At 54.2% G+C, this 27,169-nt stretch overlaps 1 protein-coding gene across 2 annotated transcripts; it reads left to right on the forward strand.

The window, feature by feature from the left end:
* The first annotated feature begins 8,146 nt into the window (after positions 1-8,146).
* Positions 8,147-22,737, forward strand: LSG1 (large 60S subunit nuclear export GTPase 1). 2 transcript variants are annotated; one of them, XM_068145632.1, is made up of 14 exons: positions 8,147-8,247; positions 8,393-8,510; positions 8,870-8,990; positions 9,557-9,643; positions 10,418-10,504; positions 13,352-13,412; positions 14,114-14,290; positions 15,341-15,766; positions 16,635-16,736; positions 17,439-17,582; positions 17,893-18,016; positions 19,320-19,399; positions 20,018-20,191; positions 21,814-22,737. In XM_068145632.1, exons 1-14 carry the CDS (start codon positions 8,167-8,169, stop codon positions 21,991-21,993), a joined length of 1,962 nt encoding a protein of 653 aa, XP_068001733.1. In that variant the 5' UTR covers positions 8,147-8,166; the 3' UTR covers positions 21,994-22,737. The 2 variants fall into 2 exon arrangements, with proteins under 2 accessions (XP_068001733.1, XP_068001734.1); XM_068145633.1 differs by lacking the exon at positions 8,393-8,510 and having other exon boundaries at positions 8,212-8,247.
* The last annotated feature ends 4,432 nt before the right edge of the window (positions 22,738-27,169 follow it).

A 27,169-nucleotide genomic window follows, 5' to 3' on the forward strand; every position in this document is an offset into this window, starting at 1 on the left:
AGGGGCCGGCGGTGGGTGTGGAGCTGCAAGACGCTGCGTTTCCTGTCTTCGGTGGCTGTAGTGCTGCAGTTTCGCGGGGTTAGGAGGGCTGTTGCTGGCCCTCAGAAGCGAATGTGTTAATGCTCTCGTTTTGTTTTGGGAAAGCTGCGGCTGGGCAGCTGCCTGGGCTGAACGCGCTCCAGCCAGTGCACATCCGCTGTGGCACAGCTGGGGCAAGCTGTCTAGGCCACGTAGCATAAAGCCCAGCACCCACTGGGGTGCCCATTTGAGCTTGGCACTGTGCTGAACCCAGCCCTCTGCCTCTTGGCTGGATGGACTCAATATCCAGGTGGAAACCAGTGACATGTGCTGTTCTTTGGGGGGGCAGTACTAGGACCAGCACTGTTGAGCACCTTTGTCAGTGACAGGGACAAGTGGGATTGAGTGCACCTGCAGCAGGTTTGCCAATGGCACCAAGCTGTGTGGTGTGGTCAACATGCTGGAGGGAAAGGATGTCATCTGGAGAGACCTTGACAGGCTTGAGAGCTGGGCCTGTGCAAACCTCCTGAAGTTTAACAAGGCAAGTCCTGCACATGGGTGGGGGCAATTCCAAGCACAAATACAGGCTGGGCAGAGAACAGATTGAGAACAGCCCTTCAGAGAAGCACTTGAGGGTGTTGGTTGATAAGTTCAACATAACCCATCAAGGTGTGCTCACAGTCCACAAAGCCAGCCTGGGCTGGGCTGCAACAAAATAAGCGTGGCCAGCAGGTTAAGGAAGGTGATTTTCCCCCTTTCCTCTGCTCTGCTGAGACCCCACCTGGAGTACTGTGTCTAGCTCTGGATTTCTCAGCACAAGAGAGACATGGACTGCTTGTACAGGTTTGGAAGACAGCCACAAAAATGATCAGAGTGCTGGTGCACATCCCTTATGATGGCAGACTGAGAGAGGTAGGGTTGTTCATCACAGTGAAGAGAAGGCTCTGGGGAGACCTTCATGTGGCCTTCCAGTACCTAAAGAGGGCCTGCAGGAAAGATTGGGAGGGACTTTTTACAAGGGCATGTAGCAATAGGGCACAGGGCTTTAAGCTGAGAAAGTGTGGATTTAAATTAGATATAAAGGAAAAGTTCTTCACTATGAGGGTGGTGAGGCACTGGAACAGGTTGCTCAGAGAAGCTGTGAATGCCACCTCCCTGGAAGTGTTTAGGGCCAGGCTGGACAGGGCTTTGAGCCACTTGGTCTATCTGTCCCTGCCTGTGGTGGTGGGGGATTGAACTGGATGGTCTTTAAGGTCCCTTCCAACCCAAACCATTCAATGCTTCTATGGTTCTGTGAAAGTCCTGCTGGAACTTGGCAGGAGGGCAGGTAAGGGGCTAAGATCTGCCTTGGCTAGTGGTGCCCAGTAGCAGCCCCCCTCCCCCTGCTCTGAACTGGTGAGTCTGCAGGCAGGTGTTTGCTCTAGGTGGGATTGTGCAGGCAAGGAGCCCCCACACACCTCCCTGCAGTGCTGCTTCCAAGAGGGAGGTTAGTGCTGGAGGGGCTGGCACTGGTACATGGACACTTATGGCAATGACTTCACAGTGCTGTTTGCAGAGCCAAGCTGGGCTCTGCCATCCCAGTCAAAGTGACCATGTTCAGGAGTTAAGACCTTCAGTTTTCACAGCATGGCTCTTGCAGGCTGCTGAGCACCGTGTCTTCCTGACAGTCCTTGGGCATAGCTGTCTGCAAATCCCAGTGGTGTGTAAGGCGAGGAGGAGCTCTGACCCCCTTGCCCTCCTTACCACCTCCCCATCAACCAAATCAGCAAACTTCTGGATTGGCTCCTTGAGGTGGAGGTTTCCTATCAGTCCCTTAGAGACAAGATGTGGGGGCTCCAGGTGGAGCTGGGTAGCAGCAGCACACCCTGGCATAGATGCCTCTGGGCCAGCTGGAAGGTGTCTTGTGCTTACAGCCCTCCTTGAGGATGGAAACTGTCTCGGGTCAATTCCTTGCCATGCTTGCTCACCGGTTGGTCTGCCAGAGACCACTGCAGCCTCGCTTGCTGCACTGATGGGCCCTGTTAGCTTCTAGACTGTCTTACCCTGGTTTGTAGCAGCTGCTTCTGTTCTAGCCGTGGAGAATCCTCACACACCTTGGCAACAGAAGAGCACGTTGCAAATTGTGATGGATTGTGATGACAATTCCCAAACAAAATGCTGACCCCTCCTAGTCCTCTGCTGGGCTGAGTACTGAGTACTGTAGTGCAGTGTTTGGGTGAAGTCTGGCAGCATGGAGCAGCCTGATTAAGACTGGCACACCTACCCTAGGCATGGGGCTATTCCTGTGACATTGGCTGTCCATAGGTCACTGCCAGGAGGAGAAGCTGAGGCACAGTGAGAAGGAAACTTGCTCTGTGGGGGCAGGGCATGCTGCATGGCTCCCAGAGAGCATGAGACTCCCTCCTCACCTGCAAGGCTGGCAGTACCCATGCTGTGTAGGACATGCACGCTGGGGGCTTATCTGAGCAGCCCTGTAGCCTGGGGGAAGCGTAGCAGCCTGCTCTCGATTTATGCAATACTCCAGCAGCTACTCAGCATCACCTGCCTGCATGTGCCTGCCCAGAGAGCTTGTGTGAGGCGTGGGAAAGTCTGTAAGATACCATCTCTCCCCTGCAGTCCAGCCTGCTCTGCTCTGGCAGGGCAGCAAGTGCTGCACTTGGCCCTTGGAGAACCCCCCTCCCTGCTCCACTTGATCTTCCTTCTTCCCTGGTCTGCTCTGGAGCCTGTGGTTGCACCTCACTGTGAGCCCATGGGCTCCGGTGTGCAGCTGTACCACTGAGATGCAGGCAGGAGGGCAGCTGCCCGCTGCCTGGGTTGGAGGTGGATGCCAGTCTGCCTGTGCTGGCTGCCCTGCTATGGCCTTAGGGAATAGCTAGAACCTGCCCCATGGGAGAGGGTAAAACCCTGCAGAGCAGCTCTGCTTCAGGGGTAGCTTTTGTGCCCAGCAGCTGGAACTGGAGCTGGTGTGGGTCTCTGCTTGGGGGAGGGGATGGGGAAAAAAAGGCACTGGGGCATGTTAAGACAAGACCAAAGTAATTCATGGGCACTCGCTGATTTTGTCCGTGTAAGGGAACGTGGCAGGCTCTGTCCTCTCCGGCAGCCATGGGGCGGGTTGCCCCGCAGCAGCCAGAGTGATACAGTCAAAGCCAAACGTTTCACTCCGGTGTTTTCCAAAACACAGTGCTGCAGGGGCTCTGTGACTGTGCTGAATGACGAAGGTTCAGCTGTTTGTTCCAAGCCGCGACAAAGGAAGCACTGCTGAACTGTCAGGATTTTCCATGAGCTGCAGAGCCCTGGGAGTGGCACCTGGGCCCTGCAGGACATCAGTGGGGACATAAGGGATGTCACAGCCCCCAGCCCCAGTGCTGTCATCCAGGCGTTACCAGCAGTGGCTGCAGAAGGCTGCCTCCTGCCAGGGGCTGTGGGGTAGCGTGAAACGTGTTGGCAAGGCAGGAGCAGCACCTCCTGCTCAGGGGGAAGTGTTTTTAACATCCCTTAATGAATATTTCCTGTCACTCTGGCTGCCCTCCTGCTCTCCCGATGGGAACGGCACTCCATCTTGCCTGCTGTCCTTGCCCTGGCAGGACTTTGAGGGTCAGTGCTGGGGGCGCCTGCGATGCCAGGGTGGTGTGAGGACCGTGAGGGGTCCATGTGGTGACAGCCCTGGATGCACCAAGGGTGATGTCAGTGCAGCTCAGGGTGCTGCAGCCGGGGGGCGGCCCCGGGGCCAGTGTGTGCTGCCTGGCAAGGTCCCGGCAGTGGTGGCACACCTCTGCTGCGGTTGTTTTTCAGTCGCAGAGGGAGGCACGCCCTGCTTCCTGCACAGGCGGCCCTGGTGCTTCCTGCACCCTCAGATATAATTAGAAGGGCAGTCAGAGGCCGGGGATGCGGAGCCCTCCCTCAGGGCACCCTCAGGGTGTGCCTTGCCAGGCCAGTGGGACTGTGCTGGGCAGCCAGCTTCCTGCCTTGCTGCCAGCCAAGGGGTCCAGAGCTGGTGTCAGGGCAGCATCCCCTGCCTGATGCCTCATCTTGGGGGCTGCCACCATGAGGCCATACCTGCCCATGTGGAGGGGGAACTGGTGCAGGCAGTGGTGGGCAGTGGGGACAGGCTTACCCAAACAGAGCCGGCACCCCAGGAGCTGCAGATAGCCCCTGCCAGCTTCCTGCCTGGTGCTTTGCACCTTCAAAGGTGCAAGCAGCTCTTGCTAATTAATCTTTCCCTCACCCTGCCAGGCAGGGAGGTGATTTTATCTTCACAGGGCTGGTGGAAGAAGCAGACACAGGCCAGGGCCCCGGCAGGGCCAGTGCCTTCTCAGGGCTCAGTCTTGGCCAGGCAGCCCTGCTTCAGAGCTCCCTGAGGTGCTGCCCTTCTTAGGGGGTACTGAGAGTTTCACTAAGGTCTTGCAGAATGGGTTTGCCCTGCTCATCCTTCTGAGTACAGCTGGAAAGAAGGGGGTTCAAGCAGCTGCAGTTGTGCACAGAGCAAAATTGTCTCGGTGTTCTTGCAGGGATGCTTTGAGGAGGGTTCCTTAATGGGTCTGCTTGTCAGGCTGAGGCTGGCAGTGCTGCTGAATCGAGCATTGTGAGCCTACATGAATAATGAATAGCTGTCACATGAATATTTTAGAGACACAGTCCTGAGATCTCCCAGTGCTGCCTTAGAGGAAAATGGAGGAAAAGTTGTCCAGAAAGAACAATGTTTCCTTTAGGCAAAAATGCACTGATGTTGTTGGCTTTTGAAAAAGAGCTGCTGCTGCTAAATAATTCTCAGATTTGCATGAAAAAACTGGAGCAGTGGTTTGGCCCCAAGGCAGAAGACGTTGGGCGGGCAGCCAGCCCTTTTGACACAAGTTGATGATTACAGCGGGCTAGAAGGACAGCAGATTTGACTTCATCTGTGCAATGGGTTTGCAAGAAATTCCAAAGCTATGGCCACTCTCCAAAGAGCCAGCAGCACTGGGCACTCAGTTGATGCACTTCAGAGGAGCAGTGAGAGATGCGGTGGTGCAGAGCGGGTACTTGCTGTCCTTAGACAGCAGTGCAGTGCTGTTGAAGAGCTGAGTTGCAAAAGCAGGGCCCAGCAGCAAAAAAAAACCGTGTTCATTTTGAATGCTGTGGCAGCTGCTGCACTGTATGGGAGCAGGCTGCAAATCAGCAGGTTTGTTGGACTTTGCAGCAGCGTGGCCCTCTTCTCCACGTTGTCCTTGGCTGCCCGCAGCCTTGGCACGCACACATAGGTGCCAAGCTGCCCCTCTACGTCTCCTGTGACAGCATCTCTTCCTCAGTGTCTTCTTTCACTGTGTGCAATTAATCCCCAAACAAATGCCATGTAGAAGAAGCAGGCTGTTGTGTTTAAATACAACCAGCAGCAGCCTGCCTCGCTCAGTTAGGCACTGCAGAGCAACAGGAGTGTGATGAGAAACGCTGCCATTTGAAACAGGCAATTAAAACTCTAGCTGAAACTCTGATGGCCCTTGTCACTCAGATCACCCAGTCTGCGTCTCCTTCAACACTGCTTTGCCTCAGAGCGATCCTGCTGTGCTGCTGGCATCAGAAACAGCTCCTTAGTTTCCATGAAGTGCCCAGAAATGTGCCTCTTTCAAGAACGAGGGCAAAGTGGGAATTCCTTCAGCAGCTCCCGCAAGGGTGGCAGGAAATATCTGCAGTGTCTGTCCCTGGAGCAGTTCAGTCTGGCAATGGGGAATTGTGTGTGTGTGGGGAAAGGATAGTGTGGGAAAAACAACACAATCAAAATGCACAGATCTTTGCTTTTCAGGTTGCCCTCAAACCTCACTGCCCCTAAGGATGCACGGAGGGTTGCAGGCAGTGAAGCAAGCCTAAGCCTCCCTTTCCCACAGCGCCAGCGCTTCTGGTCCCCTGAGTTTCCAGGTCATGCCACTGGCTGTGGCTGCCCATGCCCCATGAAGGGCCGTTGAGCTCTGCTGCATCTCCAGCCGAAGCCCCCAGTGGTGCCAAGGCCTCCCAGGTGCTGCTGGGGCTGTGCTGCTGGGAGTATTAAAGCATTTTGGCCCTGGTTGGGTGGCCTGGGAACAGCATCGCTCATGCCTCGGCTGTGGGGTTAGATGTGCTGCCAGACCCAAAGCGTGGGGGAAGGGGCTGGCAGGCTGGCTGCTCTGGCTGCTGATTATGCCATGCAGAAGGAAGGTAACTTTTAACTGAAGTACAAAAGAACTACATTAATGAGCACTGACATAGCTGCCTCGGTGCCCACACAGAGACCTTAGATGGTTTTATTAAAGGTGACTCGATTAAAAATGAATTTACTAATTCACTGCATGCTGTCTGCAGCCCACCAGCCTTCCACTGAAGTACCTCATGGAAATGAAAAGGCAAATGCTGGGTCCCCTTTCATCTGTCTTACTTGCCTTTAGGAAGCAAAGGAGTGGCTGGGCCAGGCTGCTGGTGGGGGCAGAGCCTGGGATGAGCCTGGCAAGGGTTCGAATGCACTTGGGAAATGTATACCATACGGTTGCTGACTTTGAAAAGAAGAAAGGAAGAACTGCATTTTTCCTGGGGAGTCTTTGTCATGGGGAGGCATCCTGTACTGCTGAGCGTGGGAAAAGACAGCTCTTGCCCACAGAGTTTTGCATGCTGCCCTGCTGTGGGCAGCCAGCACCTGAATTCTTGCCTGGCTGTGCTAGTGGTACCTGTGTTTTTCAGGGACTAGCCAGGATATTATCCAGTTACAACTGATACACATTACAGAGTTATAGTCAAAAATGTCTGGCCTTAACCCAAGACCCATAAAGGAGAAATGGTTCATAAATCAGTTCACTGTGCAAGAACAGGTCGAGTTGTTTATTAATTAAACGTTCTCTCCCATCTTGACCTGGACTGACCATAACAGCTGCTGCCAAAACCTGCTTGATGCTTCCCTGGCCAGGCAGGCAACTTCCTCCACCCTGCAGAGGTGCCCAGGCTGGCGAGTTTGGGGCAACACACCTTCTGCTGTCATATCTGGGCTGGCATCATCATGTCTTGTATGTGCTGTTTGCTGTGTTGGGATGATGGAGACTGAGGATGGGGACCTTGCGTTGGGCTAGGTGTGCTACAGGGCACAGGGGCAACCTCAGCCTTGGCAGCTTGTGGCTTTCCATGGAGGGATGCACAAAACCCCTGCCCCTGCCACTGCCTCCCGGTGCAAGGTTTTGTACTCCTTGCTGCTGGTGTTGTTTGGGTCTTGGAACAGCATCCACAGGAGGCCAAATCAGCGAGCAAAACCCAGCCCTTGCAGCTGCCAGCAGTGCACAGACCTGGGGCGCTGGGTTTGGGCATGCCCTGCATTTGAATAGTGGCATGTCTTAATGGTGGGGCTGGTGACTGCTGTGGGAATGAGAGGGTTAGAGCTGGGCTTGGGAAAGGGGAATGTCAGAGGGGCTGAGAGCCATGGGGAGGGAGGGATGGATGGACAGATGGATGGAGGGGTGGAGGGATGGATGGAGGGATGGATGGAGGGAGGGAGGGATGGATGGATGGATGGATGGATGGATGGATGGATGGATGGATGGATGGATGGATGGGTGAATGGATGGAGGGATGGGCAGATGAATGGGTGGAGGGATGGGTGAAAGGATGGATGGATGGGTGGGTGGATGGGTGGAGGGATGGATGGATGGGTAGATAGATGGATGGAGGGATGGATGGATAGGTGGATGGATAGGTGGAGGGGTGGATGGGTGGATGGATGGTGGGATGGGTGGATGGGTGGATGGATGGATAGGTGGCGGGAGGGAGGGACAGGCCAGTCTGGGGGTAGATGGAGGGCCAGACAGAGCTGCTGGACGGCTGCTCCACGGGCGCACGGAGCGATGCCGAGGCAGGCCGGTCCCGGGCCCGTGGCGAGGAGCGGTCACTGCTGGGCCGGTCCCGGGGGGCTACGGGGCCGGGCGCCTCCCGGCGGCCAGCGCGTGGCGGGCGGGCAGCGCCGGAACCCAGCTGCCCGGAACGCTGCTGCCCGGAACGCTGCTGCCCGGAACGCTGCTGCCCGGAACGCTGCTGCCCGGAACCCAGCTGCCCGGAACCCAGCTGCCCGGAACCCAGCTGCCCGGAACGCTGCTCCGCGGGCGGCCGGGCTCGGCGGAGGAACCCGGGCGGCTTCCAGGCAGCACTTCCGGCCGCGGCGGCGGCATGGGCAAGAAGCGGGACGCGGGGCTGGGCCGCTCCCTGCAGCGGCAGCGCGGCCTGGGGCCCCGCGGCTCCTCCTCATGGGTAAGGTGGGGGATTGGGCTGCGGCGACGGCGGCGCTGACAGGGCCAGGCTGACAGGGCCAGGCTGACAGGGCCAGGCTGACTGGGCCAGGCTGACTGCCCCAGGCTGACAGGGCCAGGCTGACTGCGGTGTCTTCTCTTGGCAGCGGCACACGAGCGAGCTGGGCGGCGACCGCGGGCCAGACCTGCGCTCGGCGCCCGAGCAGAGCCCGCTGGAGGAGTTCCTGGCCACGGCCGAACTGGCCGGCACCCAATTTGTGGCTGGTGAGGAGCCGGAGCGGGGCCTGGGCTGTGGCAGGGCCCAGGGACGGCCCTGGGGACGGCCCAGGGGGGTACACCCTGGGGCCTGCGGGGGGCAACCAGGGGCTGGAGAGGTGTTCTCGGGGCTGGGGGAGGGGGCACCTTGGTGCCAGCGGCGGCATGCAGGGTTTGGAGAGGGATTCTTGGGGCTCGGGACCCAGGCGGCCGAGGCAAGACCTGTTCTGGAAATAGGTCTGAGGCTGGCAGTGGCGCTGGCTGGTCGGGCAGGTCAGGGGACATGAGCTGGGTCCGGCAGCAGGGATGGTGCCAGGCAGGGGCAGGATCAGGGGGCTGTCTGGATGATTGCCTCGTTTGTCCTGCAGAGCGTCTGAACATCCAGTTTGTGTCTGCCCAGAGCTGCACTGGCCTGCTCACAGCCCAGGAGGCCCAGCATGTCCAGCAGCTGCATGAGGAGAACCAACAGTTCCTGCGCATCCCACGAAGGTGAAGCCTCAGGGCTGGGCCTGGTTGCTCTCCGTCTGCTGAGTGGGCTCAGTGTCTTGGTGGCTGCAAGCCCAGGAGCAGCCCTCTGCTTTGTCAGTACCTTCTCTGGAGGGAAGCCACTACCTGGCCTGCACATACCTGCAGTTGACTCACAGCACAGGTGCCTGCCAGCCCCAGCCCAGATTGGATGCTTTGAGTTTCCTGCTCAGAGCCTGGCACTGCTGGAAGTGGTGTGCCCAGGCCTTCTAGTAAGCATTTACAGAGCTCTCTCTGTGTGTGATGCACAAAGAGAGAAATTTCTCATCCTAAATGCTCTGGAAAGTTTCAAGAAACCCAACCCACTTCCCAAAGGCAGTCTGCATACTGCCCTCTCTGCTGGTGGAGTCTAGAAAGAATGAGAAGAGAAGGCGAGCTTAAGGCTGCTGAACACAGCGTGTGCACGTCTGAGCTACAGCCCCCTCAGGGTGGCTGACTGGGTGGTGCCTGTGCTCTTTATGGATGTTACTGCACTAATGTCACTGGTCTGCCTGCTGCTCCTGAGCATCACCAACATGTGCTTGTTACAGGCCACGCTGGGACAGGACAACCAGTGTGGAGGACTTGAAGCAGGCTGAGAGAGAGAGCTTTCTCGAGTGGAGGCGGCAGCTTGCCCAGTGAGTATGCCACTTGTGTCTGGGTAAGTAGCTGGTGACATTTGGAGTCACAGGAAACAGTGGGTTGTATTTATCCTTGCTGTACCTCTTGTGTAGCTCCCTCTACTTGTTCTAGGAGACTGGGCATCCTAGCCACCGTCCAGACACATCTCTGTGGGGAGCACTGCAAAGTCCTCTTGCATGTGCCTGTTCTTGTCCTGTTTAAAGTTCTTGAAGGTGGAGTGTGGTGTTCTGCTCTTGCCTGTGAAGTGGAGGAGTGGTGAATGTGTCCTCTAAGAGCATCAGTGCTGCCAGCCTCTGTACAGCAGCTTGTGCTGGTCTGGAAAGGTAGATACTCACACCCTGTGAACTTATGCTTGCCCTGAGCGAAGACGTTCAGGCAGCGATAAGCGTGGATGGAGAGCTGTGCAGAGCCATTTCCAGTACCATCCTCAGCTTAGTTATTTTTTCCTGGTGGTACCTGATTGAGTAATAACTGCTGGCATTTGGGCTACTTCTCTGCTTTACTCTTGTAGCTCTGAAGTCTCACAGGCAGTCTTTCAATGAGGTTTTATTCTTGCCATCCTTCACCGTTCCTCCGCTGGGGTCACCCCTGAGCCGGTGCCGCTGACACCACTTCACCCGTACGCCTGCTCTGTTTGCAAAGCCTACTGTACCAGTCTGATTTGGTAGCTCTCCCTGACATGAAAGGCTCTTGGATCAAAGGAAGGGCTGGTCATGCACCTGCTGCCTGACATGGGCCACATGTGATGTCTTCTCTCTGTCTTACCTTAGCCTCGAGGAAGAGAAGAAGCTGATTCTAACCCCGTTTGAGCGAAACTTGGAATTTTGGCGCCAGCTTTGGAGAGTCATTGAGAGGAGGTAAAGTGTATCACCAGTTGCTTTTTCACAGTCATAGAATCAGAATTGTTAGGGTTGGAAGGGACCCCAAGGATTGTCTAGTTCCAACCCCCCTGCCATGTGCAGGGACACCTCACACTAGAGCAGGTTGCTCAGAGCCACAACAAGCCTGGCCTTAAAAACCACCAGGGATGAGGCTTCCACTGTCTCCCTGGGCAAGATGTTCCAGTGTCTCACCACCCTCATGGGGAAGAACTTCTTACTAAAGTAATGTTTAATGTGTTTTCCACAATTGAAGCTTTGGAGTTGAGCTCCAAGTGTCTGAGCAGAGGAAAGGCAGTTACAGTTAGTGAGGTTTCATTATCAGCACAGAAGTGATTTTGTTTTGAAATGAGGACAATGTGGTGTGAAGAAGGGCAGCTGCTTAGTGGTGCACACCAGCACTCAGCACTTCTGTGGTTCTCCTCCAAGTCTCAGCTGCTGCTGCTCTTTGTCTCTTCTAGTAATTAATTCTGTGTGGGAGGTCTCTTTTGAGAATGGGTCTTTGAGGTCTTTTGCCAAGATTAACCCTTCCCCCTCTTTCTCAACCATCCAGCTGTAGCCTGATGTTAAGGGGCAGGAGGCAAGGGGGATCAGCTAAACAGTGTTGGGAAAGAAGGAGCCTCCTGCCTTGGCTTCTTGCCATGCAGTGAAACTGCAGCAGTGGACAAAAGACAACAGGCTGTCATCACAGAGATAGCTTTGTGTGCTCAGTGGAGCTGTAATACAATAGGAGTGCTATCTGCTGTGTTCATCTAAGGGGGGCATTTAATTTCACTAGTAATTAAGTTTGAAATCATCTCATCTGATTTTCCTAAAATTGAAAAATACCTCAGCAGTGAGGTCATGGTGAGCTGGGTCTCTCACAAGGGTGGCTTTGTGCTGGGTGCTGCTGGGCCTTTGGCTGAGAGAGGGCTGGGAGTGTCCACTCTAGGGTATGGTGGTGTGCAGTGTGAGCCTGTCGTGTGCTTGACGTGGCTGGAGCGTGTTGTCAATGCCTTTCTGCTCTTTACTGGAGCTTCTGACTGCATGAAGAGTGAGGATGCTGTCTCAGAATCAAATGAGAAAGTCCTCCAGCCCCTTACCTTACCAAGCAGTGGTCTGTCTTGTGTTTGCCTCAAGCTAGCGGCCAGGCAGAGAGGGACCTGGGGGTGCTGGTTGATGGTAGGCTGAACATGAGCCTGCAGTGTGCCCAGGGTGCCAAGAGGGCCAATGGCATCCTGGCCTGCATCAAGAAGAGTGTGGCCAGCAGGAGCAGGGAGGTCATCCTGCCCCTGTGCACTGCACTGGTTAGGCCACACCTTGAGTCCTGTGTCCAGTTCTGAGCCCCTCAGTTTAGGAAGGAGGTTGACTTGCTGGAAGGTGTCCAGAGAAGGGCAACGAAGCTGGGGAGGGGTCTGGAGCACAGCCCTATGAGGAGAGGCTGAGGGAGCTGGGGTTGCTCAGCCTGGAGAAGAGGAGACTCAGGGATGACCTTCTTGCTCTCTACAACTCCCTGAAGGGAGGTTGTAGACAGGCAGAGGTTGGTCTCTTCTCCCAGGCAGCCAGCACCAGAACAAGAGGACACAGTCTCAGGGTGTGCCAGGGGAGGTTCAGGCTGGAGGTCAGGAGCAAGTTTTACACAGAGAGAGTGATTGCCCATTGGAATGGGCTGCCCGGGGAGGTGGTGGAGTCACCATCACTGGAGGTGTTCAGGAGGAGACTTGATGGGGTGCTTGGTGCCATGGGTTAGTTGATTAGGTGGTGTTGGATGATAGGTTGGACTTGATGATCTTGAAGGTCTCTTCCAACCTGGTCTGGTCTGGTCTGGTCTATTCTATTCTGTTCTGTTCTATTCTCAGTGATGTGATTCAGTAACAGCTCTGTACCCCGTTCCTGTACCCTGGTGGCAGCTTTCTCTTGTAGAGATCTTGGAATGTCTGTAACTGTTCAGTACCCATGCAGCTTATTGAATGACTCCCTTGGGGGGGGGGGGGTTAGTGATTTTGGTTTATTTGTCTTTATTTCCATATGCACCCAACTGCCCAGTGAAGCTTGAAGGTCTCCCATGCAGTCCGTGGTGTTCTGGAGCTGAGTTAACAGAAATCCCTGTCAGGCAAACAGAGTCAGCACGTGGCAACCAGTGCTTTAAAACACTTGCCTGGAGAAATTCTAGTGCACAAGGCTGTGGTTAAATTTCCCTTCTTCCTTTGAAAGCAACATGAATGCCTCTGAGTCTGCAGCCAGTGTGTTCAGCTGGCATGTAGGGCTGATGAGTCTTGCTGGTAGATGTGGTGACAACCTGGTGTTTGGATTTGGAGGCCATTTGTGGGAGTCTGTACATCTTGCTCTGTGCAAGGGGGACCAGAGTGTTCCAGAGTAGCTCACTGTGTAGGAAACCCACCTCTTCTTCCCCTCTGTAGCCACTCTAGCAGAGTTTGGGGATGAGGATAGGCAGAAGCCAAGTTGTGTTCTCACAGCTTTCAGTAACGTTGTGAAGGTTAGAGTGCCGCTGCTCTGATTCGTGCCTGCTGAGCACTTCCACGGGTAGGTGGGCTGGCAGGAGAGGGCTGTGTTCTTTCCCCTTGCTGGCTCGACAGCAGGATGAGCTGAGTGAGGCAGAAATGCTGTACAGCAGCACTGCTGTGCAGCATAAACATGGCCTTCTTTGAGGCATGCAGGACACTGGGATGCTTTGCTGGTTCAGTAAAGGTGCTTAGTAGGTTTACAGATGTTAAACCATTACAGTTCCAGTCTAAAAGTAACTAACAGCAACATGCTGTGCCTGGCTGCCTGCTGTCAGGCAAGGCAAGGAGGAGTACTGCATGTGGCTTTCTTTTATTTTTCCAGTGACATTGTAGTCCAGATAGTAGATGCTAGAAACCCCCTCCTGTTCAGATGCCAAGACCTGGTAAGTAAACCACTTTCTTGGTTGCTTGCTTCAGTTTATGTCTTAGAGTTTATATGATTTGGGGGTTTACTTCATTTAACAGGCTCAGCCATCTGGAAGCTGCTCTGCTCTTGTGCCTACCTGGCTGTCTTATTTATGCCACTCTTCTGGCATTAAATTACTTTCCAAAGTGTTGCTTTGGTGTCTCACACAGGGTGGTGTGGATTTAGAGGCAGTTCTGGGATGTTGTGTTCCAGGTATTGCCTCACTTCTCATCGCTTCCTAGCAGTGTCCACACTTACAGGACCCATTCTGTTCCAAAGCACAGTGGAATGAAAATGGGTGAGGATTACTGTGCTGAAACCAAAGGATCAGGCATTACTGCATGATAGACTCTGGGACACTGCTCATCGAGAAAAGAAGGAATTGCTCAAACAGTTGATCTTAGGAGTTCCTGCTATGAGGTCCTTGTCATAACTCTAAGCAAACAAAGTGTTTGCACATGTGTCCAGAACCAGCCTGTACTGTGGTGGTTGTGTGCTGCAGTTTGTCCTTGTAGCTGCCTGCTAAGCACCAGTTGCATCCAGCCCAGGGGGTGGTAAGCTTAGCTAGAGCTGCATGGAGCTGGATGGGGTGACTTGTCTTGCTGTTCTTATATCCACCTTGTGGGGAGGAGGAATGCAAAGCAGGGCACAAATCTCTCTTCCTTTTGTTCTCTTCAGGAGAGTTATGTTAAAGAAGTGAGCAAGGCCAAGGAGAACATGATCCTGATAAACAAAGCAGATCTGCTGAGTGAAGAGCAGCGGGCTGCCTGGGCAGAGTTCTTTGAGAAAGAAGGCATTAAGGTGGTGTTCTGGTCAGCACTGGCAGAGTGCAGGCGTCTCTCTGGAGAACTAAAGGTACTGTAGGTGACCAGTTCCAGCTGGATGTATGCTGGCTGCCTCTGGCAATGTGCTTTTCTTCAGGGCTGCTCTCAAGCCAGTCCCTGCCCAGCCTATATCAGTGCTTGGGATTGCCTCAACCCAGATGCAGGACCTTGCACTAGTTCTTGTTGAACCTCAGGAGGCTGTCATGGGCCTACCTCTCCAGCCTGTCAAGGTCCCTCTGGCTGGATCCCTTCCCTCCAGCCTGTCTGCTGCACCACACAGCTTGGTGTCATCAGCAAACCTGCTGAGGGTGCACTCAATGCTACTGTCCATGTTGCCAGCAAAGACGTTAAACAAGCCTGGTCCCAGTGCTGATCCCTGGGGGACTCCACTTGGACATGGACCCCTCCTTTCCAAGAGGGATGTTGTGAGGGACATGGTTATCTGCACAGAGGATTTGTCACTCCCAGGGAGAGGAGGTGTTTGTTAGAGAACCTAAAGTACCTGGGTGCCTTTCTTTGCCCAGTGGAACAAACTCTGCTACTGCCTGCCCCAAGTTACATGTTCTCAACAGATGCCACTCTCAGGTCTTACTGAGTTCCTCTGTCACAGCTATTGCTATTCAGCTGTGGTATATCCCATACCTCCTTCCAGGAGTACCTAGTCTTTTCATCTGGTTTGCAGTCCTTGGATAAAATGGGTTTGCATATTGGTTTGAAAGTGAGACTGAAATGTTAGTTCTGGTGGCTGGTTTTGTTTTGTGAAGGAAAGGTCAAAGTGCTGTTGGGAAAAGATCTGTTCTTTTTGAATGAGAGCTGTTGCAGGGAGGAGGTGTGAAGAGTTGGACTGAAGAGAAAAAAAAGCCAGCTTGAAATTATTGTAATGAAACCTCTAAAGGCTTCACACTGCAGCTAGCAATTCCTGTTGGAGTGCTTTGTCACTCTCCTAAAGCAGGCCAGTGAGTTCTGCTTCCTACTTATGACCCTTAAAAACCCTGTGTCAGTCCTTGGGATCTGGCTGATGACAACACAGCAAGACTTAGTGTTGTGTTTGCACTTCACCTATGAACTGCTGTCCACACAGGAGCTAGACACTGAAGAGGGAGCAGAGGACCCAAATGGTTCTGAGGAGGAAAGCTCCAGTCAAGAGGACGACGACGCAGCAGAAGACAGTGCAGAAAGCACATCCACAGGCAACACTCTGCAAGCTGTGAACCCAGCTCTGATTAGTGAGAGTGACAGTAGTGATGAGTATGAAGACTGTGAAGATGATGAAGAGGAAGCCTGGCAAACCTGTTCTGAAGATGAAGGCAGTGACAAAGCAAATGCCGTTGCCCCAGAGAGGGTGGGAAGCAGGACTGCTGGTGCTGCAGTGCAGCATGCAGTGCAGGAGCAGAACAGGAGCATCAGGAACTTCAGCCATCTGGTGCAGAGGAATGAGCTGCTTGAAATATTCAAAACCACGCACAAGGGACCAAGGGTGAAGGATGGAGAAGTCAATGTTGGGTTGGTGAGTTGGACTTTGTGCTTAAATGGAACTTGCTTAATCTGAATTTTAATTCCATGTGTCTTCTATGGGGGAAAAATCATCCTGTAGCCTGACTTCCTACTGGGGAAACAAAAACCCAAAGCAGCAAGCACAGATCTCCCAGGGGTTTGTGCAGGGATTAACTCTGAAGGTCCTGGAGCTCAGTGTTCCTGACTGCTGAACATTTGTAGTGCATTTTATTTCAGTACTTAGTATCATCCTAGTATCAGGCAGGGTTGGAAGGGACCACAAGGATCAGCCAGTTCCAACCCCTCTGCCATGGGCAGGGACACCCCACACTAGATCAGCCTGGCCAGAGCCTCATCCAGCCTGGGCTTAAACACCTCCAGGGACAGGGCCCCAACCACCTCCCTGGACAACCCATTCCAGGGCTTCACCACTCTCATGGGGAAGAACTTCCTCCTCCCCTCCAGCCTGAATCTCCCCACCTCCAGCTTCATTCCATTCCCCCTAGTCCTATCACTGCCTGAGATCCTGAGCAGTCCCTCCCCAGCCTTCTTGTAGCTCCCTTCAGATACTGGAAGGCCACAATGAGGTCACCTCAGAGCCTTCTCTTCTGCAGACTGAACAGCCCCAACTCCTTCAGTCTGTCCTCATAGGAGAGGTGCTCCAGCCCTCTGCTCATCCTCCTGGCCCTTCTCTGGACACCTTCCAGCACCTCCAGATCCCTCTTGACCTAGGGGCTCCAGAACTGAACACAGTACTCCAGGTGGGGTCTCCCCAGAGCTGAGCAGAGGGGGAGAATCACCTCCCTTGACCCACTTCTGTGTGAGAGCTTTGCAGTGTTCTGGCATCACCCTGCCTGACACCACTGTTTCTTTCCATCCAGGTGGGCTATCCTAACGTTGGCAAAAGTTCAACCATCAACACAATCCTTGGAAACAAGAAGGTGTCAGTGTCTGCCACGCCAGGCCGTACCAAGCACTTCCAGGTATTGCTGACCAAAACTTCTAATGGCTTCTTTCTCCCCTGGTGGAAGAGAGCTTCATTATGAGCTCATTGCTACCCTGTGGGCTCCCTGAGAGCTCTGTCTGTGAACCTCAGCTCTGCCCAGCAGAGGAGGTTGGAGAGAGGTGAGCTGGGTGCATATCTAGTTTTTGCTCCCAGCCTCCTGCTGCAGTCTGAGAGCTGCTGTGCAGTGGGAGATATTTTCCATCCCCTGGTTTTATTGAGGTAGCTTGGCCCTTTTTTCAACACCAGTCCTGTGGAGAGAGCCTCTGAAAAGTGAGTCCTCCTCTGGATAGATTAAGGTCAAGCTTTCAAAGCACCCTTCTCCAGCCATTGCTGTGAGCAAGCTGAGTCAGTTCTGCCTTTCTCGTGTGATCAGGCTCTTAATTTTGAGGTCCAGGAGAGTTAAAAGCTTCTGGATTGCTTTCTTCTCTCCCATCAGCCTAGAGAGTGAAGATCTTGCTGCCCCCATCTGGACACCTAATTTATCAATCTTGGAAGTGCTGCAGTCTTGCACTTCACATTTCCTGAGCTCACTGGCTGAGGCCAGCAGGGCAGACATCTGTAGAGTTTCTGCTCACTCTCATTGTCATCCATCCTTCACCTGTGCTTTTGATTGATTGATTTCCTTTTTGGTTCCTTTTTCCTCCATGGACACTGACTCATTGGGGTTTTTGTTGTGTAGACCCTGTATGTGGAGCCTGGCCTGTGCCTGTGTGATTGCCCTGGTCTTGTGATGCCATCTTTCATCTCTACCAAGGCTGAAATGATTTGTTCTGGAATTCTCCCTATAGACCAGATGAGGGACCACGTGCCACCCATTTCTCTGATATCCTTTGCATGAGGTCTGTGAGAATGCCTGCAAGTGTTGGATCTGCAGTGTGCAGTGCAGCATGTTGCAGCCCTGCCAGGGGCACATGTGTTCCTGCTCTGAGGGGGTGGGGATGCAGACTGGCTGAAGCAGCCCTGCTGTGCTGCTCTTTTCCCCACCTCCTTTCAGGTCTTCTTGTCAGTCATGTGTTGTCTTGCTGCTTTGTGACAAGCCCCAAGACTCAGGCTTAATGTGTGCTCTTGGGGTGACAAGAGCAAGGCTCCTGGTGTGGCTGAGGATCACCAGGTGGTTTCCTTCACTAGCTCACGTTTGCCAGCATATCCCACGGAACGTGTTGGAAGCAACCTATGGAATAAGTATCATAAGGCCAAGGGAAGATGAGGATCCAGATCGAAAGCCCACAGCTGAAGAGCTGCTAACAGCATATGGATGTGAGTGGTGATCCCTTGGAAACCTATCACCTGCACTGTGTGCATGGTCCTGAGCACAGCCTTAGGAGGACTTCTTACAGTTCGGCTCAGCTGAGGTTTGCTGTGCTTGGAACCTCCGCATTAGGACTCGCCCTGCTCTCAGGAAGGGCCTTTGTTAACAGCTGACCTCATGTGTGTGTTGCAGCAGTGCATTGCTGGCTCTGACAGATGTAGTGAGCATGTTGAGCAGCTTGGTGAAATGCTTTGCCAGTCATAGAATCAACCAGGTTGGAAAAGACCTCAGAGATCATCAAGTCCAACCTATTACCTAACACCTCCTGACAACTAAACCATGGCTTCAAGTGCCACATCCAAGCCTTTTTTGAACACCTCCAGGGAGGGTGACTCTCAGTGTGTGTAGTATGGAGTGATGCTCTTGTCATTTTAAATACCTCCCATCAACTCTATTTTGAGTTAGCCTTGGAGGAGTGCAGTGAAGGTTTATCCCACAGGATGTTAGGGGTTGGAAGGGACTTCTGGAGATCTTCGAGTCATAGAATCAACAAGGTTGGAAAAGACCTCAAAGATCATCAAGTCCAACCTGTCACCCAACACCTCATGACTAACTAAACCATGGCTTCAAGTGCCACATCCAGTCCCTTTCTGAACACCTCCAGGGATGGTGACTCCAGCACCTCCCTGGGCAGCACATTCCAGTGGCCAATCTCTCTTGCTGGGAAGAATTTCTTCCTAACATCCAGCGTGAACCTCCCCTGGCACAGCTTGAGACTGTGTCCTCTTGTTCTAGTGCTGGTTGCCTGGGAGAAGAGACCAGCCCCCACCTGGCTACAACCTCCCTTCAGAGAGTTGTAGACAGCAAGAAGGTCTGCCCTGAGCCTCCTCTTCTCCAGGCTAAGCAACCCCAGCTCCCTCAGCCTCTCCTCACAGGGCTGTGCTCCAGACCCCTCCCCAGCTTTGTTGCCCTTCTCTGGACACATTCAAGTGTCTCAATGGCCCAGCCCCCTTGTCTGATCTCTGATACAGTTAATCTCTGTCCTTAAAGCAAAACTAAAACCCCAGCAAGTTTTCTGCTGGCAGGGAGTTGTCAGCCCTCCTCATTCCACTCAGTCTAGGGTGCTTCTCCAGTACCTTTTCAATCAACAATGACCCTGGTGTTTTTTGCCCCCTGCTTTCCCCAGCCTTCTTGTAAGGGAAGGTTTTTTGGTGAGTAAGGATACAAATGTGCAGTTGGGCAGCAGAGAGGAAGAATGTGTGAATTCTCCTGCTGTACTGCCACAGAATGTCCTTTGGGTTTCTCTTCCAGCTATGAGAGGCTTTATGACAGCACATGGGCAGCCAGACCAGCCGAGATCAGCTCGCTATGTGCTGAAAGACTACGTCAGTGTAAGTTCTGCTGACATCTGGGTTCCCTTTCCTGCTGGGTCAAAGTTTCACTGGGGCATGACTGCACAATAAAATGAATTCAATTTCTCTGGATAAAATCACCATATGATAAAATACTCTTTGAATTGGACTGCTTCTGTGGCTCAAAAGCATAAATGCAGTTTGTCCAGCTGCTTGTCTTGAAAGGGTGATGGCTTACAAATAAGATGTTAGCTGAAGAAATGACCTACACCAGGCAGCAAACCCAGAAACAAACAGTTGGGCCAGTATTTTGGGCTGTAGTTCTGAGTCTTGTCATACTTCAGGCACCTACAGCACCTCTCAGCAACTTATTGTTGAGTTTTTAACAGAATCCTCCAGGACTCCTGAGAGACTTGCAGCTGGAAATGGTGCTTTGAAGCAGAGATAGAATGATGCTTTAACTTAGTCAAGCCAGCTGTTCCCTGGAAAGAGAAATCAAGTGTCTTGATAGTTAGCCTATCATTGTGAGCCCCTGGGCTTCCAGGGTTCTTTGTAGCTTTGGAGTTGTTTTCTCTCCTCTCCAGGTCTCTGTCTGAGCTGCTGTGGTGGGTTGGGGGGCTGCTTTATTGTGATAACTATATCCCTTCACTTTCACAGGGGAAGCTGCTGTATTGCCATCCACCTCCTGGAGTTGACCCAAATGATTTTCAGCACCAGCATCAAAGATGCCCAGAGAGCAGAACCATGCAGGCCACTGGGCAAATGAAGCCTGAGAAGAATACCAAAGCAAAACAGATTGAAAATGTGGTGGACAAAGCATTTTTCCACCAGGTAGGTTCTGGAGGAGATTTACTCTGGCAGTGTTTGGAGCAGCACTGTGTGTCACAGTTACTGGGAAAAAGAGCTGTGAGGATGGAGGGCTGCTGAGTTAAGGGAGTTGGATGCCTTTGGCATCTGCATATAATTCCTCTGAGCACTTTGTTCTTGTTGTTACCTCCTACAACCCTGGGGATGTCCTGGGTGACTGAAAGGTAGCTAATGAGGTGCTCATAGCTGTGTTTTAAAAGAGCAGTGGGGTGACCCTTGTCATTAGGGGCCTAACATCAATCCTGAGCAAACAGAGTGGGAAGAAGAAGGAGGGAGAGTGGTGTGGTGCAGCAGCTGAGCAGGAGCATGGGTTTGGACTAACAGGTCACAGAATCACCAAGGTTGGAAGAGACCTCAAAGAGGTCTGTGGTGAGAGGTTGGACTTGATGATCCTTGAGGTCTCTTCCAGCCTTGGTGATACTGTGATACTGTCATCATCAAGTCCAACCTGTCACCACAGACCTCCTGACTAAACCCTGGCACCAAGTGCCACATCCAGTCCCCTCTTGAACACCTCCAGGGATGGGGACTCCACCACCTCCCTGGGCAGCACATTCCAATGGCTAACAACTCTCTGGGAAGAACTTTCTCCTCTCCTCCAGCCTAAACTTCCCCTGGTGCAGCTTGAGCCTGTGTCCTCTTGTTCTGGTGCTGGTTGCCTGGGAGCAGGCCCTTCAAACTAACTTTTCTTTCTGGAGGTGATGTACTTAGGGGACATGATAAGCTTCTTCAGGTTGTCTTGACTCAACCTGAAATCAGATGAGAAGAACACAGGAACATTTAAAATCTAACGGAAATCTCTAGGTGGGAAATGGGAACTTCACTTCTCTGCATCTTGTTAGGTCCCACAGGGATCTGTTTTTCCCCTGTGCCACTGGGGGGAATGACTCACAATGAAATGTCAAATCCCTAACTGATGAAGTCTGCATACCTGACAGGGATCAGAGCAGGATGTTTAGCAGTGAAGAGGATGGGCCCTGGGGAGTGTGATCCGTTCTGGTTGGTTAGCTGGATGTGAAGAGTGTTTACTTAAGCAGAGCTAAAGATAATCATGCATTCTGAAACCAAGAGCTCTGTCTCTGTTCGAAACCCCAGTCAGCTGCTTGGGAAAACTGGGGCCTGAGAAGGATTTTTTGGGATTAGCCAGCCCCTTCCTGTGGCTGCCCAGAGTGCTGGCAGACGCTGAGCCCCAGCAGCGCTGCCCACGCTCCAGACGGGAGCGAGCTGTTTGGCTTCTGCCTCTCACAGACGCCAGATCTGTTTGCAAAGACAAATTGTTGTGAGCAAAGCACAGACTGTGAGAATGAGTCCTGGTGCCTTGGCTCCCTGTCTGTCAGGGCACAGCCTCTCAGCATCGGTGCTCAGCCTCTGCTCGCAGTGGCAGGCGCTGGGGAGCCGTGGGGATGCACAGCTGCAGGCAGTGCTGGCAGGCTCTGACTCAGCTGCATGGCCACAGCTCTGCAGCTGGGGGATGGCAGGTTTTAGTGGGTTTGAGCTTGCCTTTGTCTGGGTTTGTGAAGGTAGCACAGTTCCTCGTGGTCAGCTGTGTTCTGGTCCCTCACTGGTGATTGTGCCCTCTCTTGCAGGAGAACGTCCGTGCCCTGATGAAAGGAGTCCGCGCTGCCATGGGCTACCGGCCCGGCAGCGGCCTCCTGCCCATGGCTGCACCCAGTCCTGGCAGCGTGGTAGGAAAGCCCTGGAAAAAGCATGGGAACAGGAACAGGAAGGAGAAGATTCGCAGGCTCACTAAGCACTTGGAAGCTTAGGTCTGCCACTGGTCTCAGGCCTGTCCAGCTCAGGGGCTCTACTGTCCTGCAGGCCTGAACTGGGGGGGAAAGGGTAAATGGGCAATGCCAGCTCACCTGGCAGCTCTGTGCTGTGGATTCACCTGGGGAGGGGAAAAGTGGGCTCAGATGGTTGCAGCTCATCCATCCCTTCTGAGAGCAAAAGAGACCTGGCAGTTGGTGTTAGCTGGAAGCCAGCCCAGGCCTTTGAGTGCTGCTGAAACATCCTTTCAGTGGGAGCAGATGGAGCCATGCAGGAGTGGTTTTTCCTTCCATAAAGGATGTGTTTTATAGCTGTTGGGATCAAAGCAAGCCCTGTAAAACTGACTGAAAGCTTTAAACCAGCTGAATTGCAAGGAGGGATGTCTGGATGTTCATTACATTTGGAGATGCTCACTCTTTGGGTTGTTTTAGGCTGCTTTGTTGATTTGACAGAGAGCACTTCAGTGTGGTGAAAAATGAGGTAAAAGGGCTTTCAGTGCCCTGCTCCTCCTCTGCCATACCAGCCCTCTTCTGTGCAATCCAGTACTGGAACCATGCCCCATTTCCCAGCTTAAGGCAGAGCAGAGCCTGGCACACTGTGCTTTCATGCCCTGCACACTGAGCTGGCAGCAGTTGTGTTTCCTGAGTGACTTCTCCCTGGTGTTTTCAAACCTCAGCTCCCTGTGACTGGCCAAAAAGCCTGGTGCTAATATGTCCTTAAATATACTTGAGTTTTGTACTTCCTGCATGGCCTCATGTTCTGTTTGCCTGACCTGTCAGGCACTGACCTGTCAGGCACTGCCCCTGTCACAGTGTCTCAGGACAGCAGACTTTAATGAGTCCCTGAGGATTCAGTGCTAAAAGGGCTGTGCTTGGGGTCAGACAGCAGTGAGATTTACTCCTTGGTTGTCCTGCCAAGAAAATATTTGTGCTCTTGGTCAGTGTTCTTCATCCCTAGTGCAGTGCAGGGAGCCACTCTGACCCCAGCCTGTAGCACTGCCTGGGGTTGTTGTGGCCAAAGTGCAGCACCTGGCACTTGGACTCGTTGAATGCCATCCTGTGGGACTCTGTCCATCTGTCCAGCCTGTTGAGGTCCCTCTGCAGAGCCCTTCTGCCCACTAACAGCTCAACTCCTGCCCCCAACTTGGTGTCTTCTGCCAATTTACTGATGATGGACTCAATGCCCTCATCCAGATCATCAGTGAAGATACTGAACAGGATGGGGCCCAGCACTGATCCCTGGGGCACACCACTGGTGCCTGGCTGCCAGCTGGCTGTGGCACCATTCAGCAGCACTCTCAGGGCATGGTTCCTAACCCAGCACAGAGTGCTGCTGTCCAAGCCAGGGGCTGTCAGCCTGCTGCTCACAGAAACCCTTAGCTGCAGGAGCTGCTGAGCTGCTTGCAGTGTCTGCCTGTGTGAAGGGAGGATAAAGTAAACACAGCTGAGCAAGTAATGTTTGCTCAGGTTTGTGAAGTGCCAGCTGCTCCATGTTGTGCTGCAGGACTCTTGCCCTGACAGCAGAGGGGTCATAAACAATGCTTGTGGCCATAAAGGCTTGGGGACACTTTCTGCTGCTATTGAGCACTGGGCAAACTGGGTGACAGGCAAGGACCTGTGCTTCTGTTCTGTGACCTCACCAGATGTAATGCTTTCCTGGGTGGTTTGGTCTGTTGCAGAGCTGCACTGGCCCTGCTCTGGCTGGGCATTGAGGGCTGTGCCTTGGGCAGAGGGTGCTGCTGGGTGCCACTTGTGCAGTGCTGGCAGCTCATGGTGGCATTCCCTGCCCAGGGATATTTGGAAGCAGTTGTGCAGGGGATGCTGGCCATGGGACCTGGTGGCTCTGTTGCCCAGCCAGCAGCTTGCCTGGCTGGGAGTCTGAGCTGTGTCCTGGGAGTCCTGGGGGCTGGGCTGTGGGAGGCTGGGAGCTCTCTGCTCCAGCATCCTGCAGCACTGAGCATGGCTGGACCAGTCTGCTCCTCTGCCTAGGCAGGTGCCCAGAGCCTGGCTGGTGGCAAGGCATTTGTCCTTTGCCTTCTGTACAGCTTCTTGGGCCACAACTGCAACACAGCTGGGGCACTGTTCACCAGCCAGCTCAGCATCCAGATGGGAAGGCTGTGCTGCAGGGTGGGGAATGCCCTTACACCTACCCAGCTGCAGCCACAGCTTTGGGACCCATGTGTGCCTACCTGAGGTCTTGCCCTGGGGTGCTGGTACTGGAGGGGGCTGGATTTTGGCAGCCTGGCTAAGTAAGGCAAATGCAGCCCCTCATGTGGGGGACTCTGTGCTGCTGCTCTGGTTTCAGGGAGATTCAGCCTCCCTGTGCCTTTGTGTCTCTCCTGAGATGTGCCTGCATGGCCATGGCTGACATCATCCACCTCCTACTCATCCTCTTTCCCTGTGCCCACGTGAGACCCAGAAGGCAGCAGGTTCATGCAGGGTACTCCTTGCCATCAGCACAGCTTGGTGGCAGCCTGCTCCACACTGAGGGCATCAGGGATCCCTGTGTCCTGCCAGCTGGGCATCCTGGCAGGGGCACCCTGGGAACAGCAGCAGCTGGGGCAGCAGCATGGCACCCTGGTTGAGCAGGGAGTGGCAGGGTCACCCTGGGATGGGCAAAAAGTGGGGGAGCCAGTGCAGCTGCCAAGGGAAGGGAGGGGCAAAACTTGTCCTCAAGGATGGCTCCCTGCAAGCCAGCCCATGCCCCATGCAGGTCTGCCCAGTGGCAGCTGCAGGGTGCTCTGCTCACCCTGCCCCATCTGGAGGTGCTGGCAGGTCTCTGCTGGCACCTGGACCCTGGGCCTTCTGGGAGGGCAAAAGTGAGCCCAGCAGAGCCTGTTTGGGGCAGTGTCCAAGGTAAGTTGCCACCTCTGTGTTCTCCCAGGGCTGTGTGGGCAGCTGGCAGAGCCTGGGCAAGCACAGGCAGCCGGCAGATGCTGAGTGCCAGTGGGTTTGGTTTGGTTGCATTTGCCCCTCCAGCACCCCTGCTGCTGCCCAAGTTGGTGTCTCTGGGATTTTGTGTCCCTGGGTTGCCAAAGGCTGGCACAGGGATGCTCTTTGGTCCTCCAGGAGCCATGCCAGCCCCTGCACCCGAGGGCTGGGGGCTGGCAGGGGCAGCCTCTGCACACTGTGCCATTCGTGGTCTGGCAGGAGGGAGGAGAAGTTCTTGGGATCATGGTGGGTACACTTGGTGGGGAGGGGGCTTCTGCTGGAAGGTGAGTTGGGTTCTTTCCAGCTGCCTTCTCTGTGGCCTTCTCAGGCACAGAGGCTGGGATGGTGTTCCCCTGCCTCTCCTGCGTCTTCTCCCTCAGGGCAAGAGGGAAGCCGTGGACTTTGTCCTGGAACTGCTCTCTGCCCTGGCTGCCCTCACAGCCACATTCCCTGCACTCTGCAGAGCAGTAAGTGTCTGCCTGGCATGGCTGCCCTTATGCCCCCAGTCTCAGGCAGTGCTTCCCAGCCATTATGATGACTCCTGCATCCTGTTGCAAAAGTCTTGGGGGGATGTGAGGTGTCCCTGCCCCATGCAAAGCCTCTCTTGTCTGTTCAGTCTTCGGGGCAGCTGCAGGGTTTGGCACAGCTGCCCCCTTCCTAGCAGGGTGCAGAGTCCCCAGGTGGGAGGTGGTGCAGGAGGCTGCCCTCAGCCTGGCAGAGGCAGCGCTGCGCAGAGAGCCCTTCGCCTGTCACCCCAGCGCGGACAGCGCCGTGTGGCTGCCCGGCCCTTCGGACGGCCCAGGGATGGCTGGGCTGATGATTTCGCACCCGGCAGTCCCGCAGCCGCGCTCGCTGCCTGGTCCAAGCCCGCTCCCTCCCTCATCCGGAGCAGGCTGAAGTCCTTCTGCTGCCGTTAGGGGCCGACGTTGCCCAGGCAGAGGGAGAGCAGCCCCGGGCTGCTCTGTGAGTCTCGTACCAGTTGGGGATCCCAGCAGAGCGGCAGGTCCCCAGGGGCTGCCACCACAGGCACCCCTGCAGAGTGCCACAAGAACCAGCTGCTTCCAGCCTGCCTCTGCAAGAGGCTGGTCGAGGGCACCATGGTGGGAAAAGTGCCTTTTGCCCTGGCAAAGTGAGGAGCTGGGGCCAGGGCCTCTCAGGCTGTTTCTACCAGAGTTAAGAGCTCTTTCCTTGTAGCCCTGAAGCACCCTTGCTTTAGAGTAAGAAGCAGCTTCTTTCCTTTGTTCCTTCCTTTGCCCCTCTCTCTTCTTCCTTTGCCCCTCTCTCTTCTTCCTTTGCCCCTCTCTCTTCTTCCTTTGCCCCTCTCTCTTCTTCCTTTGCCCCTCTCTCTTCTTCCTTTGCCCCTCTCTCCTTCCTTTGCCCCTCTCTCTCCTTCCTTTGCCCCTCTCTCTCCTTCCTTTGCCCCTCTCTCTCCTTCCTTTGCCCCTCTCTCTCCTTCCTTTGCCCCTCTCTCTCCTTCCTTTGCCCCTCTCTCTCCTTCCTTTGCCCCTCTCTCTCCTTCCTTTGCCCCTCTCTCTCCTTCCTTTGCCCCTCTCTCTCCTTCCTTTGCCCCTCTCTCTCCTTCCTTTGCCCCTCTCTCTCCTTCCTTTGCCCCTCTCTCTCCTTCCTTTGCCCCTCTCTCTCCTTCCTTTGCCCCTCTCTCTCCTTCCTTTGCCCCTCTCTCTCCTTCCTTTGCCCCTCTCTCTCCTTCCTTTGCCCCCCTCTCTCCTTCCTTTGCCCCCCTCTCCTTCCTTTGCCCCCCCTCTCCTTCCCCACTGCTCACAGCTCCTTCCCTGCTCCCATGAACTTTACACCATTGCCTCCCCCCCAGGTTCTTCTGTCCCACATGAGGAGCAGCAGTGTTGTGCTCTGCCGTGCCCCCCTCTTGTGTAATGTTTTTATTTCCCCTGAGGTTTTTCCTTCTTTGCCTGTAACTGGGCTTCTGGGAGAGAGGCAGGGAGCAGCTCCCTGGGGCACCTCAGTACAAACTCTCAGGGTTAAATGCCTGAGGTACTGGAGACATCCTGGGACTGGAGAGGTCACAGTGAGGACAAGAGGAAAAGAAACTGCTCCTGAGTCGAAGGAACTGTGCCCTGGGGTTTTTCCTTGCTGCAGTTGTGGGAAAAGGGTCTGTCCCATGGGTGGTGTCAGGGCAGGAGAGTTGCACTTGCTGGGTGGAGCAGACTTGTGTTTGCCCTCCTGGAAATGTTCGGGCTGGGATCCTCAGCCCCTTGTCACTTGGGAGTCA

This window comes from Melanerpes formicivorus, unplaced genomic scaffold (assembly GCF_026170545.1).
Source record: "Melanerpes formicivorus ecotype bairdi unplaced genomic scaffold, bMelFor1.0.p_v2 SCAF_12, whole genome shotgun sequence".
In the NCBI taxonomy this organism is placed as follows: Eukaryota; Metazoa; Chordata; class Aves; order Piciformes; family Picidae; genus Melanerpes; species Melanerpes formicivorus.

Coding starts and splice junctions, on each gene's coding strand:
- LSG1 (XM_068145632.1), top strand. CDS start 8,167: ATGGGCAAGAAGCGGGACGCGGGGCTGGGCCGCTCCCTGCAGCGGCAG. Junction 8,991..9,556: donor TTCCTGCGCATCCCACGAAG/GTGAAGCCTCAG, acceptor TGCTTGTTACAG/GCCACGCTGGGACAGGACAA. Junction 9,644..10,417: donor TGGAGGCGGCAGCTTGCCCA/GTGAGTATGCCA, acceptor GTCTTACCTTAG/CCTCGAGGAAGAGAAGAAGC.